The sequence below is a fragment of the Melanotaenia boesemani genome, chromosome 21 (assembly GCF_017639745.1).
Source record: "Melanotaenia boesemani isolate fMelBoe1 chromosome 21, fMelBoe1.pri, whole genome shotgun sequence".
Taxonomy (NCBI): domain Eukaryota; kingdom Metazoa; phylum Chordata; class Actinopteri; order Atheriniformes; family Melanotaeniidae; genus Melanotaenia; species Melanotaenia boesemani.
The window spans coordinates 16,187,064-16,204,906 of NC_055702.1; the positions used below are offsets into that span (position 1 = coordinate 16,187,064).

Here is a 17,843-nt window from a genome sequence, read left to right on the forward strand (position 1 = left end):
AGCAGAATTTGCAAGACAATATTTTTTCTATTGAAGGTACAGGTGTTATCTTACCAAAACAAATTCATATCAGTTGTTGCATTTTCAGCTAAAACCCATGTATTTGATTTGAAAGTGAAAACTTGTAAGTAGCTGGCCTTGCGAGAGTTATTTTATAAGCCACTATTAACTTGCTATATAAAAGCATTTTATGAGATTAATTACTTGCAGCACATGGCATCGTGTAGCATTAAATAACTTGAGCTCTTGTTTATTTTGCTATTGCAGGATCTCAAACAAGTGGAGAGTCACTGAAACTGGAAATGTCTCAAGAAGGATTCAGAGCAGCTATTGTGCCTGGGGTAAAATTACTGGATCTCAACTGGACTAACACTTTCATACAAAGTAAAATAAATAAATAAATCACACATTTATACTTTTTTTCTGTCAATCCTGCAGGGAATCCAGATGGCTATGGTTGGTGCTAATCAGTGGAGGGGAGGCTACAAGCGGTACATAGGACGCATACAAAGAGTGTCATATGAACCCATGACTATCGAGCCTGACAGTTATCTTGGTGAGAATGTTACAGTAAAACACATGAAAAACTCCACAGAATTTTGTTGGAGAAAACCAACATGTAGGTATTTTTTAAGCTAATAGGTCATTTTAAAAAATTGACCATTTTGTTCTTATTATAGGTAATAAAAATGTTATTATGTACAGAAGATTCTGCAGGATAAAAACACTTTGTCTGCACTGGCTGAACTGGGATATTCACCATTACCTTTCACTATGTAATCGTTAAACTTTAGGTTACTCCATGGCTGTGGTTACAACTGCAGATGGACAACTGACCATCATTGGTGCTCCAAGATATCAACACAGAGGAGTTGTGATGGTGGTTTTCAGAGACACATTCTGGCAAATGCTTGAGCCAAATCAACGTGAGGTGAGTATTTACCACTAAGATGGTCCTGAAAGACCTGAAACACATTAAAACATTTTATTTTATTTAAAAAAAAATCCCTCTCAGGTCCAGGCTGGTGAATATTTTGGGGCAGAGGTTTGTACCGTGGACGTGAATCTTGACAGCAACACTGATCTAATCATCATATCTGCTCCGATGTACAAGGACTCTGATCGAGAGGGACGAGTTTACGTTTGCACATTGACCCATTTGGTAACTGCCAGCCACATCTAGAGCCATTCAGTCTATATATATATATATATATATTGTTGTTGTTATATTTTCTTCTTTTTAATAAGCTGAAACTCTCCCTCTTCCTGACATGTTCACCAGAATGTCGACTGCCATTTTGAGTCTCCATTAGTATTAAAAGGGGCTGCTGACAGAGGAAGGTTTGGGTCTTCTCTCGCTGTTCTGCCTGATCTAAACAAAGATGGATTTAGTGATTTGGCAGTTGGAGCACCTTTGGAGAACGATGGTCAAGGCAGCATCTACATATTCCATGCTGAAGGAGGCCAAAGAATCAATCCTGCTTACTCACAGGTGAGCAAGTGTAAAAGTTAATAAAAACTGATAACATTTCTTCCATTTTCTACTTTTATTAATTAAATAATCTACTGTTGCACAGAGAATTGCTGCTTCTGAGGTTCAGTCAGGACTAAAGTTCTTTGGCATGTCGATCAGTCAGTGGAGTTTCGATCAGAGTGGTGATGGTCTGCCTGACTTAGCGGTGGGTTCAAAGGGCACAGTTGTCTTACTGAGGTGAGTCATACGTAGTATGGGCATGTATAATTTATGGTAATTTATGTTTTTTACTTACTAATCTTATTTAGAAAAATAAAGTTGTAGTAGATAAACTAGTTGTCAGTTTTCATTCTCATTGATTTGATCACAAAACCACAAGATGTTGACACGTCTCATAATGATGTCCTTTCCAGGTCAAGGCCTATAGTGATGGTGGAAGCAACTGTGTCCTTCAACCCAAATGAAATCCCAACTCAAAATGTGGACTGTTCAAATCCCCTGGAGAACCAAGCTGAAATCTGCTTTATTATGAGCAGACGCTCTGAAGTGAACACAGGTTCATCCTTCTCATTTTTATTCACTGATATATGAGTATTTCCCTATGTTTAATCGAGAATGAAATTGTTAGATTTGGGAGCAAGATTTCTTTTTTTATGTTCAAATATCATTTTGCTCTCTCTCAAAACTCAGCTTTCACACTTACTCAGATATGTTGTTCTACCTTTCAAAGCTCTGCTCCTTTTCTCAAGTTTAGTGTTGCAGGTTCAGCTTGGTCTCTTTCCCTCACACTGGGACACATTCTCTGCTCTCAGAGCTTCTGCTCTTACTTTTTCCCCTCTCTTGGGTTGCTGGATGAGCTGTCTGTCAAACATCCTCCAGCCAATAGAATATTAGATAAAATGCTAACTAAGGAAATCATCACTGTCTTCTTCAAGATGCGCTTGTTTTACTTGACACTGTGACACCGGACAACATTTTTTTTTTCAACTTTTTCCAAAGTTTGCTTATTATAATAATTTAATCATATTCCTCTTTACTTTTTAAAGTAGACACTTAATTGTCAGCAATATTTCAGCTCATTGGGTCTCTAGCAAATCTATGTGACCAGCTGCTGCCTCAGTTAAGATGACTTTATGTAAGCACATAAAGTGGCTGATTATGTGTTGGATTTAGCAACCTGAAGAAGGCGGTGACGATTTGCTTAGTCAGCATTTTATCTCGTACTCTACTGGCTGGAGGATGTTTGACAGACAGCTCATTCAGCAAGCAAGCAAACTGGACAACTTTGAAACTGTGGTGGAGAGGAGATAGCTGAATAAACTGGTTTCCATCATGGATAACCCCGACCATCGTCTCCACCACACACTGGTTTCATCAGCGGAGCTCCTTCTCTAACTGACTGACACGCACCGCTGTCGTACAGACAGATACAGCAACTCTTTCCTTCCACTTGTTTTTCTTACATTTAATTTTGCACATCCTTATTGAAATTTATATAGTTCTATAGCATATATTCTTACTTATTTATACTTATTAATACCCCCATACACTGATATCCTTGTATTTTTGTGCATTCCTGTATGAGAGAAATTCTGGTCTGTTTCAGCTCAAGCACAGATTAATTACACTTTTACGCTGGATGCTACCAGGAAGACCCCAAACAACCGAGCTTACATCACTGAGAAACTACGAGAGGAATCTGGATCACTTCTTGTTGATTTAAGTAATCAAAAGTGCAGCAGGGTGAAATTCTTTATTAAGGTAGGGACTAATAAGATTAGAGTACTCAGTATCAATTAAAACAAACTTCATTTGGCAAAAATAATTTCTCTTACAGTCAGAATTAATTATGTCTCCTTATTCTCGTTGCAGGCCTGTCCAGAAGATATTCACAATCCACTTATGAACGAGCTCAGATTCACCTTCGAAGGTTTACCTTCTGACACAAATCTTAAACCAAGTCTGGCCCAGCAGGCTCAAACAACAACCTTTCATCCAGTGAGTAACCTTTAAACACACCTCTTTAACTTCACATTTATATAAACAGCTTTGCTTTTGTCCTTACTTTTTTTAAAAGTCAACCCTCAGCATAATTGACCATGTGACATTAAACCAGTTGAAGAGCTTCACAATGCTCTTATTTTTTGTTCTTGTTTTTTTCACAGTTGAGGTTTGAGATCAACTGTGGTGCTGATGAGAAATGTGTTGATAATCTGAAAGTGGACTTCAACTTCACCAGGTGAGGATAAGTTTAAAAAAGGAAACTTTGCATGTGTGTTTAGTGAAGTTTTATCTTTCTCTTTAAGTAGAACCCCGATAGAAAACCATGTTTGGACCAAATTTAACCCATAGCTGCAGTTTTGGTTTGGCCCATATTTGGCCTTGACTGATGGCATTGACACTATGTGACTGTAGCTGCCAAAACTCAGCCACATCAGCACCTGATGTGGTGCACATCGGAAATGTGGTTTTGGCCCCTATTTAGCATTGACTTGCACTGCTGACATTATGTGAGCATGGCTACGGACACTTGGCTGCATTACCATATGACCCATATTTGGTGCTGACATGTGGGCATTGCTGCCGAATCTTTTCCATATCATCGCCTGATGTGGGCCACATCTGCCTGCCCAGCACATTACAAGAAACATGTGTGTACATTCGACCCAATGACCCACACAGCCAAAGCTCGAACCATGGACTCTAACTATGAGACTACTATGCTAACCACTACACCATCAAATGGAAAAGATATCCTCTTAAGCAAATCAATGATCAGTTGAAACGTATATACTGTTTTTTGGGTTTTTTTTCCGCTCTCTTTAATTTTTGTTCATCCTCATAAACTCTCAGGTCCTCGTTGATTGTGGTTGGCATTGATGAGCTTTTGGATGTGACGGTCTCTGTGGAGAACAGGGAGGAAAACTCATACAACAGTCTTATTATTCTCACATACCCAGCTGGGCTCTCCTACAGGAAGTTTTCAGCTCTGCAGGTCAGACGTCAGGATCAAGTCTGTTTCCTCTCTGATCAGCTGCTCTCCAAGTCACATCAATGCTTTGTCTTTTAATACAGGGAAGAATTCAGTGCAACTCTTTGGACAGTGAAGATGGAGTAACTCGAGGAAAGACAGACTGCACTATTGACAAACCAGTTTTCAAAAGCAACTCCAAGGTTGGTTTGTTGCACTGCTGCAGACTGTTGAGTCAGAAGAGGAGGCGTCTGATCTCTGGTTTCTTTCATTTCCAGGCTGTCTTCATTGTCTCCTATGGGATTGGAGCCAATAGTCAACTTGACAGGAAGATCTTTGTCACTACAAATGCCACCAGGTACAGTTCTTCAGCTGCACATGTAGCTTTATATATATGTCATGTATATATATGTATAGATGGCAGAATAGCAGACACTGAGGACAACTACAAGTACCCTGAAATTCCACAGGCAAATGGCTATGCCCTGCCGGTCATCAGATACCCTGCGGACCAAAGGAAGAGATTCAGACCTCAGATGTGAAAACACAAAAGCTCCTGACTATGCATGAAGGGTTCCACCCCAAATCCAGCACCCTGAGACTGTACACTAAGCACAAGGAAGGAGGCAGAGGACTAGTGAGTGTCAGAAGCACTATCCAGGATGAAACATCCAACATCTTTGAATACATCAGGAAGATGGCCTCAACAGACGAAGTGCTCGGTGAATGTCTCAGGCAGTGGAAAACAGATCATGTGGTGATGGAGGAACCATCATGGGAGGAAAAGCCCCTCCAATGGGATGTACCACCGACAGATAACTGAAGTGGCTGATATCGAGAAATCCTACCAATGGCTAGAAAGGGCTGGACTGAAAGACAGCACAGAGGCTCTGATCATAGCTGCACAGGAGCAGGCCTTGAGCACCAGAGCAATAGAGGCTCAGATCTACCATACAAGACAAGACCCCAGGTGCAGACTGTGCAAAGAGGCCCCTGAGACAATCCAGCACATAACTGCAGGGTGTAAGATGCTGGCAGAGAAAGCTTACAAGGAGCGTCATAACCAAGTGGCTGGTATAGTGTACAGGAACATATGTGCGGAGTACAGACTGGAAGCCCAGAGGTCAAGGTGGAAAACACCTCCGAAGGTGGTAGAGTATAACTGACCTATGATCCTGTGGGACTTCCAGATCCAGACCGACAAAATGGTAATGGCAAACCAGCCGGACATTGTGGTGATGGACAAACAGCAGAGGTAAGCCATTGTGGTTGACATCAGAATACCAAGAGATTGCAACATCAGGAAAAAGGAACATGGGAAACTGGAGAAATACCAAGGCCTGAAAGAAGAACTTGAGAAGGCCTGGAAAGTGAAGGCAACAGTGGTGCCCGTGGTCATCGGAGCACTCGGGGCAGTAACCCTCAAACTGGAAGAGTAGCTACAGCAGATCCCAGGACAAACCTCAGACATCTCGGTCCAGAAGAGTGCAGTCTTGGGAACAGCAAAGATACTGCGTAGAACCCTCAAGCTCCCAGGCCTCTGGTAGAGGACCCGAGCTTGGATGGATGAGAGACCGCCCACAGAGGGCGAGACAACATTTTTTTTTTTTTATGAGAGAAAGAACCAAATAAAAAAAGAAAATAATATTTTCATCTTTATCTTTCAGTGGGAATCAGGAGCACTCCCCTTCAAGCGAACTCTACAAGAGGAAAGAGATCGATGTGAAATACAACATTTTTGTTTCAGTTGAAAGGTCTGTGTTTCATTGTTAAATATAAATAATATAACTTGAAGTTAATAATATCTTTTTGGTTTGTTATCTAACATTATTTTAATGTTTACAATGTCTCTTTAGCTCCCTCAACTACTGCAATTTCACGTTTGGAACAAATAATTTGCAGAAACCAGTCCAACAATCAATCAAGGTGAAAGATTACTTCTTCCAGTAGTATCAGTACTATCTTCTAGTTTACTGCTATGTTTCAGACCTGATGCTTCATTACACTCTGAAACTTTTCTTTCTCACCTTCTCAGGTTACAAATAGCATCAGAGCATTTAATTTCTCTGTGGTGATCAGGGTTCCTGTAAAGCTCGGTAACAAAGATATTTGGGTGGATTTGAGCAGTCTGCAGGTAAATATAGAGAAACCTTTAATTACTAACCTTAAAAAAGCCTTAAATGTATCTTAGACATGGCAGTATGTGGTAAAATGAGGAGCAGTTCCAGTAAAGTGACATAAATCAACTTTATTGTCAGATTGCAGACTGTCAACGAGACAAAGATGAAGAACCTGTTGTCTCTGATATTGTTGCTCAGATAAAGGAAAATAAAATAGTGGTAAGTATGTTTTTATAATGTGCCTGTTTAAATGTATATGTTAATAAATGCACATTACTGTCCACTTCACTGCAGCTTTCTATGCATGTGTCCACCACAGGACTGCTCTGTAGCCAAGTGCAGAGTGTTTAGGTGCAGCCGGTTCATGGGAAGAAAGGAGAGTAAGACGTATACAATCTCTGCCAACCTTAGTTCAGCATGGATAGAGCAGGTAAATATGAACTGGATGTGGTAAGTGTAATTGGTCCTGATTACAGAACCAGTAGACTGTTCATGAAATTATAGACACTAAAAATCTAATTATCAATCAATACCAATTTATTTCTAAAGCAATTTAAAACAACTGTAAGGATGACCTAAGTACTCCAGGATATTTTTAATAAGAATTAGACATGATAATAAAAGGGTAGATTAGTAATATCTAGTAATATCACAGTCAACATTTAACATTATGGTCTTCCAAATGAGAGATGGTCAGTCATAACATGGTTTTGGATTCAATAAAAAAAACATTGAATATATGCTTTTGTCTGCTTGTATTAGTTAAAAATCTGGCAGTAGCATTTTGTACCAGATGTAGAAAAGCAATGGAGGCCTGGAAAAAAAAGCACATTGCAATGGTCGAGTCAAGAGATTATAACAGCATGTGTCACTTTTCAAGGTTATATTTGGACAAAACCAGCTTAATTTTAGATAACTCCCTCAACTGAAAAAAAAGAAAAAAAAACAGGACATGACTATTAAGTTTTAGACTCAGGTCCAATTTTACTTGTGTAAGTATAGATTTCTCATTAAGATCTGGAGAGGAAAGGTTGATGCAGTGCTTCCTGCTAGTGCTGTTGGACCTGAACAGCATCATTTCAGTCTTATTCTCTGATTAAACATCTCATCCAGCTGTTTTAGTTTATTTATTTATTTATTTATTCTCACAGATTGGACTTTCATCTGCCAAATTCCTCTTAACCAGCACGGCCAGTCTGGAGTATGACAGAGACCAGTACATCTTCTTCTCAGTAGCAACTAATAACAACCCACCTGTTCACAAAGTGATTAAACATTACTCTTTTTTTAAGATTTATATTAATTAAACTGCTTGAATTAACCAAAACTCTGTCTCCTCACCTCCCAGATTGAGACAGAGGTAGAAGTGTTTCCTGTACCAGATTTCACCAAAGAGATTGTAGGAGGTTCTCTGGGAGGGTTGGCTTTTCTAGCTTTACTCACTGCTGGTCTGTATAAGGTGAGACACGTGATTTTCTTTCTTTTTTGTTCACCTTCAGTAAATTACACAGATTTCAAAAGAAAAATAAACTGCTATCATGACCAGAGATAAATGCAATATTTTATTCTTTGTTTTATTCTGTGTTCATTCTCAGTCACCTGTTTGGCTCCTTTCCATGTACTGATGATACCACAGTGATCCAGGATAACAGTGTTTTTATGTTACTTCCTTGTTTTTATCTTTTTTATTCATAGGCTGGATTTTTTAAGAGCAAATACAAGCACATGATTAACGAAAATGCAGATGGAGCAGCAGATGGAGAAGCTGTTGGAGGTGCACCCACAGGAGAATAAAAATCTAACTAATTCTAGATTTAAGTGACACCAGCTGTTTCCTAAATCCAGTACTGGACATTTGTAATATTGGCCTGTTGCTGCAGCTGAACACCAAACAAAACCAGCCCATCTTACCATTTCTGGAAGTTTTTATGATAGAAATATCTATAGCAAATTTGTGTAAAATACAATACTGTCTAATAGGTTGCACAGTAGTTTTCACCTCTAAAACTATAATGTAAAACCTCTGCAATGCAATGTAATGTGCTTGAAGCTGCTTATGTGCTCAAAACATTCTTTATTTTATTTTATTTTATTATTTTAAACATGGAATACTTTAAGAATAAATTGTGATATGTAATTCTGAGCTATTTGTTCTGAATATAAATAAAATGGACATTAAGGTTAAGCTGCGCTGGTATGATTTTGGTTAAAAATAGCAAGAAAAATATTTCATGTGTCATATAATCTTGCACCATAAAAAGACAAAAATGTGTAAATATTAAAACGTAAAAGGTTATTTTTTCACTTCAAAAGATTCAACAGAGCACATTTTGAAAGATACTTTCCTGGAAAATGAGTTCATGGAAAATAATGCAATGAAGTGCAATTTTCCATTTCCTTCCACAAAGAAGTTAAAGTTAAAGAAGATTTCCATCACTTGAACATTAAAGTCTTTATTAGGAGTCAGAATCAATTTTGTGATAAACTACTTCAGTCACCTCATTAACAGATCACAAGAACAGAAATACTGAGGTTAAAAGACAGAGAAAGATGTGAATAACTTTAGAGAATTTTCTATTTTACTGCATTTTAAAAAGATTTCTTGAAGGAGTTGTTGCCCTTGTAGTTCTGGGTCTTGCTATGTAGATGGCAGATCTGGACAGGTGTAGCTGCTATCAGGATCCACTCCACTGGAGGCGAACTGGACAAAGCCTGGCTTGTCAGAGCTAATGTGAGAGCTGATCCAGGACTGATAACGGGACACTCTGGCGTAGACTCCTGGCAGATTGGGCTGAGCACAGCCACGACCAAAACTAACAATTCCTGACTGGACCCAGACGGAGCCCTGCTTACTCATCATCGGTCCCCCTGAGTCCCCCTGAAATGAAAGAGAGGACAGTCTGGAAATGTAGAAACTGTTTATACCATAAAACTGACAAATGGAACGAAGCAGCCTACCCAACATGAGTCTTTGCCTCCTGCCAGAACACCAGCACAGATCATATTGTCTGTGATTGTACCGACTCCATACAGACAGTCACACTGTCTGTTTCCTATAACTGGCACCGTCACCTCTTGAAGAGTTTCAGGCGATGGTAACGATTCTTGGATGAAAAATAAAGGAACAAAACGACCAACATTAGGGGCAATCCAAAGAAAAACATACCCAAAAACACGACACATTAAAGCCGAATTTAACCAAAACCCACCTCCTTCTTTGATTTTACCCCAGCCAGTGACCCAGCTCTCGGTGCCATTGTTGAACACACTGCCGCTCGCTGCCACACACACAGGTCTAATGTAGTCGGTGAACTCAACAGGTGAGGAGAGTTGAAGTAAAGCAATGTCATTGTTGAAGCTGTTGTCATAGTCTGGGTGTGTAATGATTGTGGCAACACCTCTGGACACTTCATTGGGATTTTCACCCTGCAGGTTCTGACTACCGAGAGAAACCTGCCACCCTTTTGTTGTAGTTCTGGGGGGGAAAAAAGACAAAACTCATTCATTTTAAAATACAATATTATTTCTGCAACATTTTTTGGCATTTCATTTAAAATTGACACCCTACAAAAGCCCCCTGCAACCCCATGGATACCGCCTTTCAGGTGAAACCCACACAAGTCCTTAAGGCTCTAAGGCAGGTGAACCCCCACAAGGCTGTGAGCCCAGACGGTGTCATTCTCAGAGTCCTGAAAGCCTGTGCAGAACAACTCACAGGTGTGTATGTAGACATTTACAACCCGTCTTTAAGCCAAGCAGTAGTCCCCCGAATTTTTAAATCCTCCATCAATGTACCAGTTTCAAAAACAAAAAACAAATCCTTCCACCCTGAATGATTTCAGGCCAGTGGCACTCATGCCAGTTGCCATGAAGTGTTTAAAAAACTGGTTTCCATACACATCAACCACATGGTTCCATACACAACTGATTCCCTTCAATTTGCTGTACATGATGTGGTGGCCATTGCTTTACACCACATTCTGCAACATCTGGACAGCAGAGGAACATATGTCAGGACTCTTCTTCTGGATTACAGCTCCACTTTTAATACCATCCACCCAGGCAGGGGGACTGAGAAGCTGGCAGACCTCAGCATCCTGACTCCCATCTGTAACTGGATATTGGAGTTCCTGACTGGAAGACTGCAGGTGGTAAGAATAGGAGGGAGGGTGTCTGCAGAGCTAACAGTCAGCACAGGAGCATCACAGGTCTGCTGTCTCAGTCCTAAACTTTTTACCCAGTACGCACATGCCTGTGGCTCCACCCAGGACAACACCATCTGATGATATGGTGCCTCAACATAGACAAGACAGAAGAAATAATAATGAACTTCTGGGAAAAGATTTTGTTGACTTCCCGTGGAAGTACAAACATTTGGGTTTTAACTTAAAGGAAAAAATGTTACAGGCAATATGTTGATATTTGTGTGCAAAGCATTTCAAGGATGCAATCTATTTCAGTGTTCAGCACAGCATCTAATAACCACCGTAGACAAATATACAGAGTTCTGCTTTCTTACCCATAAAGGCAGTGAGCAGCGCTCATCACCCACTCTTTGCTGATTAGGGAACCACCACAAAAATGGCTGCCATTTCTCTGAAGGCTGACCTGCCATGGCCAGCTTCCAGGAGCAGCATCTTCACCTCCAACTATTCTGGGGTTAGGCAGTGTGGTCCCACATACTGTAACAGAAAATAGTTTGAACAACTTTGAAAAAGGTATGGTAAACAAATCCCTTTTTTCAAACAGCTGCATGTAAATTAGTTAAATGAAAAGCAGAGATTTAATCATAAACCTACCTTCAAGCTGTGCTTTAGATTCTGGGAAAGAGACAAGATCAAATAAATCAGTGTGATTCTTTTAAGTAAGATGTTTGCAAAAAATGCTCCACAAATCTGGTACACATTATTTTTTTAACCAAATCGTGTGCAGGCCTCAGGGTTTTATTTGGTGAGATAAGACTTTTGTGTTTTGTTTTCACAATATAATGATATAATTGGAAAAAGTTTTGATAATTATATAAATTAACAGTCATATAGAAATGGTTTTCACTGTAGGATGAAGATGAGGATGAGGAGTGAAGAACAAAAAACTGTGATAATCTTTTACAATAGATGGCCCTATAAATAACACCATAGTTTTTCATTAAATAGAATATGACTATAAACCCTTAAGGGAAAAAAGCTGCTAACTTGTGACGTTTTACCAAACACTATTAGTTTAGAAATGAACTAGTTAAGTATCTTATCATCTCATGCATGACCTACAGAGTGACATACCTGCAGACAGAAGGCTCACAAGAACCAGTAGGTGTATCATTTTCCTCAAAGCCATTGTGTGACTGCAGAATCCTTTGTGTCTCACTATTTATATATTTGGTTTTACCAGTCACCTGCCCCATGCATGCTCCTCCCAAAAGATACTTCACAACCAAGCTCCTTAACAATTTCTTTTTCCTAAGATTTTACTTTAAATGTTCAAAACTTAGGGGTCACTGCTGCACAAGGAGCCCAAGACAGGTTGAAGGAAGCTGGTGAAACAAACACACAACTGGAAAAGGAAAGTTTAAGAGACATTTTTGGATTAAACATTTCCTTTTAAAAAATATTTTTAATAAAGATTGTCTGCTTCATCACTTTGTTTTCATGAATTCTGCCCTTTTCACTATTTTAAACAATAGTTGCACCAGTACAAATGTTCAGAGCCTGAACAGTCACATCTGCAATACTAGAACGGAACATGAAGGATACTTTAAGAAATATTACAAAGATGCTTGATGTCATAGGTTGTGGGTAAGCTGCATGGTTTTGCATTTTGGCCTATTATTAAAAGATGAAATAATAAAATTATCTTTCACAGACAAAACACCTCCTGACTGTCAGTCATGCTAGTTGACACGCTAACATAATGCTGCTATGATATAACAGGATTATGTGATTTGTTGAACAACGCATCCCAGCCGCTATCCAGTATTTGAGTGGGTGTGTATGTGTGACTCAGTGTGTGAGCCAGAATCTGTGAAAAAGTGTATTTTTAGGTTTATGTGCTTTTGTGTTGCGTAGTATTGTGCGTTTGTGTGTGTGTGTGTGTGCGTGCATGCGTGCGTGTGTGTGTGTGTGTGTGTGTGTGTGTTGGGGGGTATTTGTGTGCATCAGTGCATGTACTTGGCGGCCTATCGTCAGGACTGGGTCTGGGGTTTGGTGACTTCTGGCCCACTTCGACAGGTGCAGTTCTTCAGCTACAGGTGTAGCTTTATATATATGTCATGTATATATATATGTATATGTTGCAGCTTTTTGGCAGAGATGATCACTGGAGTAGCCTTTTGTCCAAAATGCTTTATTTCGGCAAAAAACATTTAAAACTGACATACAAACGGCTCTTCTCTGACACCGTGCCTAATGCTGCGGTATAACTCAACTGAAGTCACGTTCAAGGAACATACGTCAAATCAAATTTCTGATACACAAACGGGGCGTTCAATGCCATCTTGTAACTATGAGTACTATGAAAAATAAACAGTTCAAATAAAATATACACCCAAAAAAATACATGTGGGGTACCTTTGAACCAATAACAATATAACAGCTTATATTTTCTAATGTAATCTGACTCCGGCAATATCTGTATCTCTCACATATAGACAGCAGAATAGCAGACATTGAGGACAGCTACAAGTACCTTGGAATCCCACAAGCAAATGGCTATGCCCTGCCGGTCATCAGATACCCTGCGGGCCAAAGGAAGAGATTCAGACCACAGTTCTGAAAACACAAAAGCTCCTGACTATGCATGGAGGGTTCCACCCCAAATCCAGCACCCTGAGACTGTACACTAAGCACAAGGAAGAAGGCAGAGGAATAGTGAGTGTCAGAACCGCTATCCTGGATGAAACATCCAACATCCTTGAATACATCAGGAAGATGGCCTCAACAGACAAAGTGCTCGGTAAATGTCTCAGGCAGTGGAAAACAGATCATGTTGTCACGAATGGCGGGCGTCGGAGGAGGTGAGGACCCAATTGCAGGCAGTCAGGCAGGAGGCAGATTCGGTGCAAGGGAAAAGGTTTATTTCCCAGGATCCAGAACAGGTAAAACATAACAAAAACCAGAGGGAACAGGCAAGGGTAAAATGATGATGAATGATGAGGATCCGACAAGGAACAACAGAAAACCAGGGGTACTTATACACTGAGGGAGTAACAAGACACAGGTGAAGTGGATGACTAATCAGACCAGGTGAACTAATAAGGCAGGAACAGAAAACCACAGCACACAAGGGAAAAACTGAACATGACCAGAAATCCATAAACATAAAGTCCATAACCATGACATCATGTGGTGATGGAGGAACCATCATGGGAGGAAAAGCCCCTCCATGGGATGTACCACCGACAGATAACTGAAGTGGGTGAGATCGAGAAATCCTACCAATGGCTAGAAAGGGCTGGACTGAAAGGCAGCACAGAGGCTCTGATCATAGCTGCACAGGAGCAGGCCTTGAGCACCAAAGCAATAGAGGCTCAGATCTACCATAAAAGACAAGCCCCAGGTGCAGACTGTGCAAAGAGGCTCCTGAGACAATCCAGCACATAACTGCAGGGTGTAAGATGCTGGCAGGAAAAGCTTACAAGGAGCGTCATAACCAAGTGGCTGGTACAGTGTACTGGAACATATGTGCGGAGTACAGACTGGAAGCCCCGAGGTCAAGGTGGGAAACACCTCCGAAGGTGGTAGAGAATAACCGAGCTAAGATCCTGTGGGACTTCCAGATCCAGACCGACAAAATGGTAATGGCAAACCAGCCAGACATTGTGGTGATGGACAAACAGCAGAGGAAAGCCGTTGTGGTTGACATCAGAATACCAAGAGATTGCAACATCAGGAAAAAGGAACATGGGAAACTGGAGAAATACCAAGGCCTGAAAGAAGAACTTGAGAAGGCCTGGAAAGTGAAGGCAACAGTGGTGCCCGTGGTCATTGGAGCACTCGGGGCAGTAACCCTCAAACTGGAAGAGTGGCTACAGCAGATCCCAGAACAAACCTCAGACATCTCGGTCCAGAAGAGTGCAGTCCTAGGAACAGCAAAGATACTGCGCAGAACCCTCAAGCTCCCAGGCCTCTGGTAGAGAACCCGAGCTTGGATGGATGAGAGACAGCCCACGAAGGGCGAGACAACATTTTTTTTTTTTATGAGAGAAAGAACCAAATAAAAAAAATAATAATAATATTTTCATCTTTATCTTTCAGTGGGAATCAGGAGCACTCCCCTTCAAGCGAACTCTACAAGAGGAAAGAGATCGATGTGAAATACAACATTTTTGTTTCAGTTGAAAGGTCTGTGTTTCATAGTTAAATATAAATAATATAACTTAAAGTTAATACTGTTTTTTTTGGTTTGTTGTATAACATTAATTTAATGTTTAAAATGTCTCTTTAGCTCCTTCAACTACTGCAATTTCACTTTTGGAACAAATAATTTGCAGAAACCAGTCCAACAATCAATCAAGGTGAAAGATTACTTCTTCCAGTAGTATCAGTACTATCTTCTAGTTTACTGCTATGTTTCAGACCTGATGCTTTATTACACTCTGAAACTTTTCTTTCTCACCTTCTCAGGTTACAAATAGCATCAGAGCATTTAATTTCACTGTGGTGATCAGGGTTCCTGTAAAGCTCGGTAACAAAGATATTTGGGTGGATTTGAGCAGTCTGCAGGTAAATATAGAGAAACCTTTAATTACTAACCTTAAAAAAGCCTTAAATGTACCTTAGACATGGCAGTATGTGGTGAAATGAGGAGCAGTTCCAGTAAAGTGACATAAATCAACTTTATTGTCAGATTGCAGACTGTCAACGAGACAAAGATGAAGAACCTGTTGTCACTGATATTGTTGCTCAGACAAAGGAAAAGAAATTAGTGGTAAGTATGTTTTTATAATGTGCTTGTTTAAATGTATATGTTAATAAATGCACATTACTGTCCACTTCACTGCAGCTTTCTATGCATGTGTCCACCACAGGACTGCTCTGTAGCCAAGTGCAGAGTGTTTAGGTGCAGCCGGTTCATGGGAAGAAAGGAGAGTAAGACGTATACAATCTCTGCCAACCTTAGTTCAGCATGGATAGAGCAGGTAAATATGAACTGGATGTGGTAAGTGCAACTGGTCCTGATTACAGAACCAGTAGACTGTTCATGAAATTTTAGACACTAAAAATCTAATTATCAATCAATACCAATTTATTTCTAAAGCACTTTTAAAACAACTGTGAGGATGACCTAAGTGCTCCAGGATATTTTTAAAACCTAACAGACACATGGACCAAATTTTAAAAACATTTAAAACAAAGATAGTAAAAATAATGCTACAAGAATGAGAAATGATAATAAAAGGGTAGATTAAAGTCTAGTAATATCACAGTCAACATTTAACATTATGGTCTTCCAGATGGTCAATCATTACATGGTTTTGGATTCAGTAAAAAAAAACATTGAATATATGCTTTTGTCTGCTTGTATTAGTTAAAAATCTGGCAGTAGCATTTTGTACTAGATGTAGAAAAGCAATGGAGGCCTGGAAAAAGAAGCACATTGCAAAGGTCGAGTCAAGAGATTATAACAGCATGTGTCACTGTTTCAAGGTTATATTTGGACAAAACCAGCTTAATTTTAGATAACTCCCTCAACTGAAAAAAAAGAAAAAAAAACAGGACATGACTATTAAGTTTTAGACTCAGGTCCAATTTTACTTGTGTAAGTATAGATTTCTCATTAAGATCTGGAGAGGAAAGGTTGATGCAGTGCTTCCTGCTAGTGCTGTTGGACCTGAACAGCATCATTTCAGTCTTATTCTCTGATTAAACATCTCATCCAGCTGTTTTAGTTTATTTATTTATTTATTTATTCTCACAGATTGGACTTCCATCTGCCAAATTCCTCTTAACCAGCTCGGCCAGTCTGGAGTACGACAGAGACCAGTACATCTTCTTCTCAGTAGCAACTAATAACAACCCACCTGTTCACAAAGTGATTAAACATTACTCTTTTTTTAAGATTTATATTAATTAAACTGCTTGAATTAACCAAAACTCTGTCTCCTCACCTCCCAGATTGAGACAGAGGTAGAAGTGTTTCCTGTACCAGATTTCACCAAAGAGATTGTAGGAGGTTCTCTGGGAGGGTTGGCTTTTCTAGCTTTACTCACTGCTGGTCTGTATAAGGTGGGACACGTGATTTTCTTTCTTTTTTGTTCACCTTCAGTAAATTACACAGATTTCAAAAGAAAAATAAACTGCTTTCATGACCAGAGATATTTTATTCTTTGTTTTATTCTGTGTTCATTCTCAGTCACCTCTTTGGCTCCTTTCCATGTACTGATGATACCACAGTCATCCAGGATAACAGTGTTTTTATGTTACTTCCTTGTTTTTATCTTTTTTATTCATAGGCTGGATTTTTTTAGAGCAAATACAAGGACATGATTAATGAAAATACAGATGGAGCAGCAGATGGACAAGCTGTTGGAGGTGCACCCACAGGAGAATAAAAATCTAACTAATTCTAGATTTAAGTGACACCAGCTGTTTCCTGAATCCAGTACTGGACATTTGTAATATTGGCCTGTTGCTGCAGCTGAACACCAAACAAAACCAGCCCATCTTACCATTTCTGGAAGTTTTTATGATAGAAATATCTATAGCAACACTCTTTTCAGTTATCAGTGAAACTAGGACGAACATTTTAACAAAATCAAACAAAAGTGAAGCACTGATGACTAAACACTCAGTGTACACTCATTAAACTACTTAGTGTTTTTTAAGTTGACAGTAAATTTGAATTTTTAGATAGAGAAATTTGGATGGTCAAGCGTTGCATAGCTCAGGTAATGTATTGTACAGAGCATGTTATCCAGTTGATAAAGCAAAGGAAAAGAAAAGATCTTAGTAAAAATATGTTTTTTCATTTTATAAAACTTGTCTTGGACCATATTTTGATTTGGGTTCCTGCATTTAAATTTCTTCAAAAATCTTGTTTTAATTTTACCTGAGAATAGATAAATTTGTGTAAAATACAATACTGTCTAATAGGTTGCACAGTAGTTTTCACCTCTAAAACTATAATGTAAAACCTCTGCGATGCAATGTAATGTGCTTGAAGCTGCTTATGTGCTCAAAACATTCTTTATTTTATTTTATTTTATTTTATTATTTTAAACATGGAATACTTAAAGAATAAATTGTGATATGTAATTCTGAGCTATTTGTTCTGAATATAAATA

At 39.3% G+C, this 17,843-nt stretch overlaps 3 protein-coding genes across 3 annotated transcripts in view; 2 read left to right on the plus strand and 1 right to left on the minus strand.

Annotated features, from left to right (window-relative positions):
* LOC121632804 (integrin alpha-M-like) overlaps nucleotides 1-8,734 on the plus strand; it is a 45,180-nt gene extending 36,446 nt beyond the window's left edge. Inside the window, exons 29-30 of the mRNA XM_041974555.1 lie at nucleotides 7,914-8,024; nucleotides 8,261-8,734. Of these exons, the coding sequence (XP_041830489.1) occupies nucleotides 7,914-8,024; nucleotides 8,261-8,359 (210 nt within the window). The 3' untranslated portion in view covers nucleotides 8,360-8,734. The remainder of the gene's footprint in view (nucleotides 1-7,913; nucleotides 8,025-8,260) is intronic.
* Nucleotides 8,735-9,057: 323 nt separating this feature from the next.
* On the minus strand, nucleotides 9,058-11,905 carry LOC121632834 (serine protease 27-like). The gene is made up of 6 exons (XM_041974591.1): nucleotides 11,845-11,905; nucleotides 11,365-11,385; nucleotides 11,085-11,247; nucleotides 9,775-10,040; nucleotides 9,524-9,669; nucleotides 9,058-9,443 (listed from the first exon to the last, which is right to left on the minus strand). Exons 1-6 carry the CDS (start codon nucleotides 11,897-11,899, stop codon nucleotides 9,204-9,206), a joined length of 891 nt encoding a protein of 296 aa, XP_041830525.1. The 5' UTR covers nucleotides 11,900-11,905; the 3' UTR covers nucleotides 9,058-9,203.
* A 1,583-nt stretch (nucleotides 11,906-13,488) lies between these two features.
* Nucleotides 13,489-17,292, plus strand: LOC121633011 (integrin alpha-M-like). Its single transcript, XM_041974870.1, has 9 exons — nucleotides 13,489-13,574; nucleotides 14,815-14,901; nucleotides 15,005-15,074; nucleotides 15,184-15,282; nucleotides 15,407-15,487; nucleotides 15,588-15,698; nucleotides 16,478-16,591; nucleotides 16,675-16,785; nucleotides 17,013-17,292. The coding sequence occupies exons 1-9, from the start codon at nucleotides 13,489-13,491 to the stop codon at nucleotides 17,025-17,027; spliced, it is 774 nt and encodes a 257-aa protein (XP_041830804.1). The 3' UTR covers nucleotides 17,028-17,292.
* Nucleotides 17,293-17,843: the final 551 nt, after the last annotated feature.

What these genes read in the sequence shown, in the direction of transcription:
- LOC121633011 (XM_041974870.1), top strand. Translation starts at nt 13,489, where the DNA reads ATGGCCTCAACAGACAAAGTGCTCGGTAAATGTCTCAGGCAGTGGAAA. An exon ending in AATGGCGGGCGTCGGAGGAG is followed by an intron (nt 13,575 to 14,814) that starts GTGAGGACCCAA and finishes TTTATCTTTCAG; the next exon opens with TGGGAATCAGGAGCACTCCC. An exon ending in ATTTTTGTTTCAGTTGAAAG is followed by an intron (nt 14,902 to 15,004) that starts GTCTGTGTTTCA and finishes ATGTCTCTTTAG; the next exon opens with CTCCTTCAACTACTGCAATT.
- LOC121632834 (XM_041974591.1), bottom strand. Translation starts at nt 11,899, where the DNA reads ATGGCTTTGAGGAAAATGATACACCTACTGGTTCTTGTGAGCCTTCTG. An exon ending in TGTGAGCCTTCTGTCTGCAG is followed by an intron (nt 11,386 to 11,844) that starts GTATGTCACTCT and finishes TCTCTTTCCCAG; the next exon opens with AATCTAAAGCACAGCTTGAA. An exon ending in ATCTAAAGCACAGCTTGAAG is followed by an intron (nt 11,248 to 11,364) that starts GTAGGTTTATGA and finishes TTTCTGTTACAG; the next exon opens with TATGTGGGACCACACTGCCT.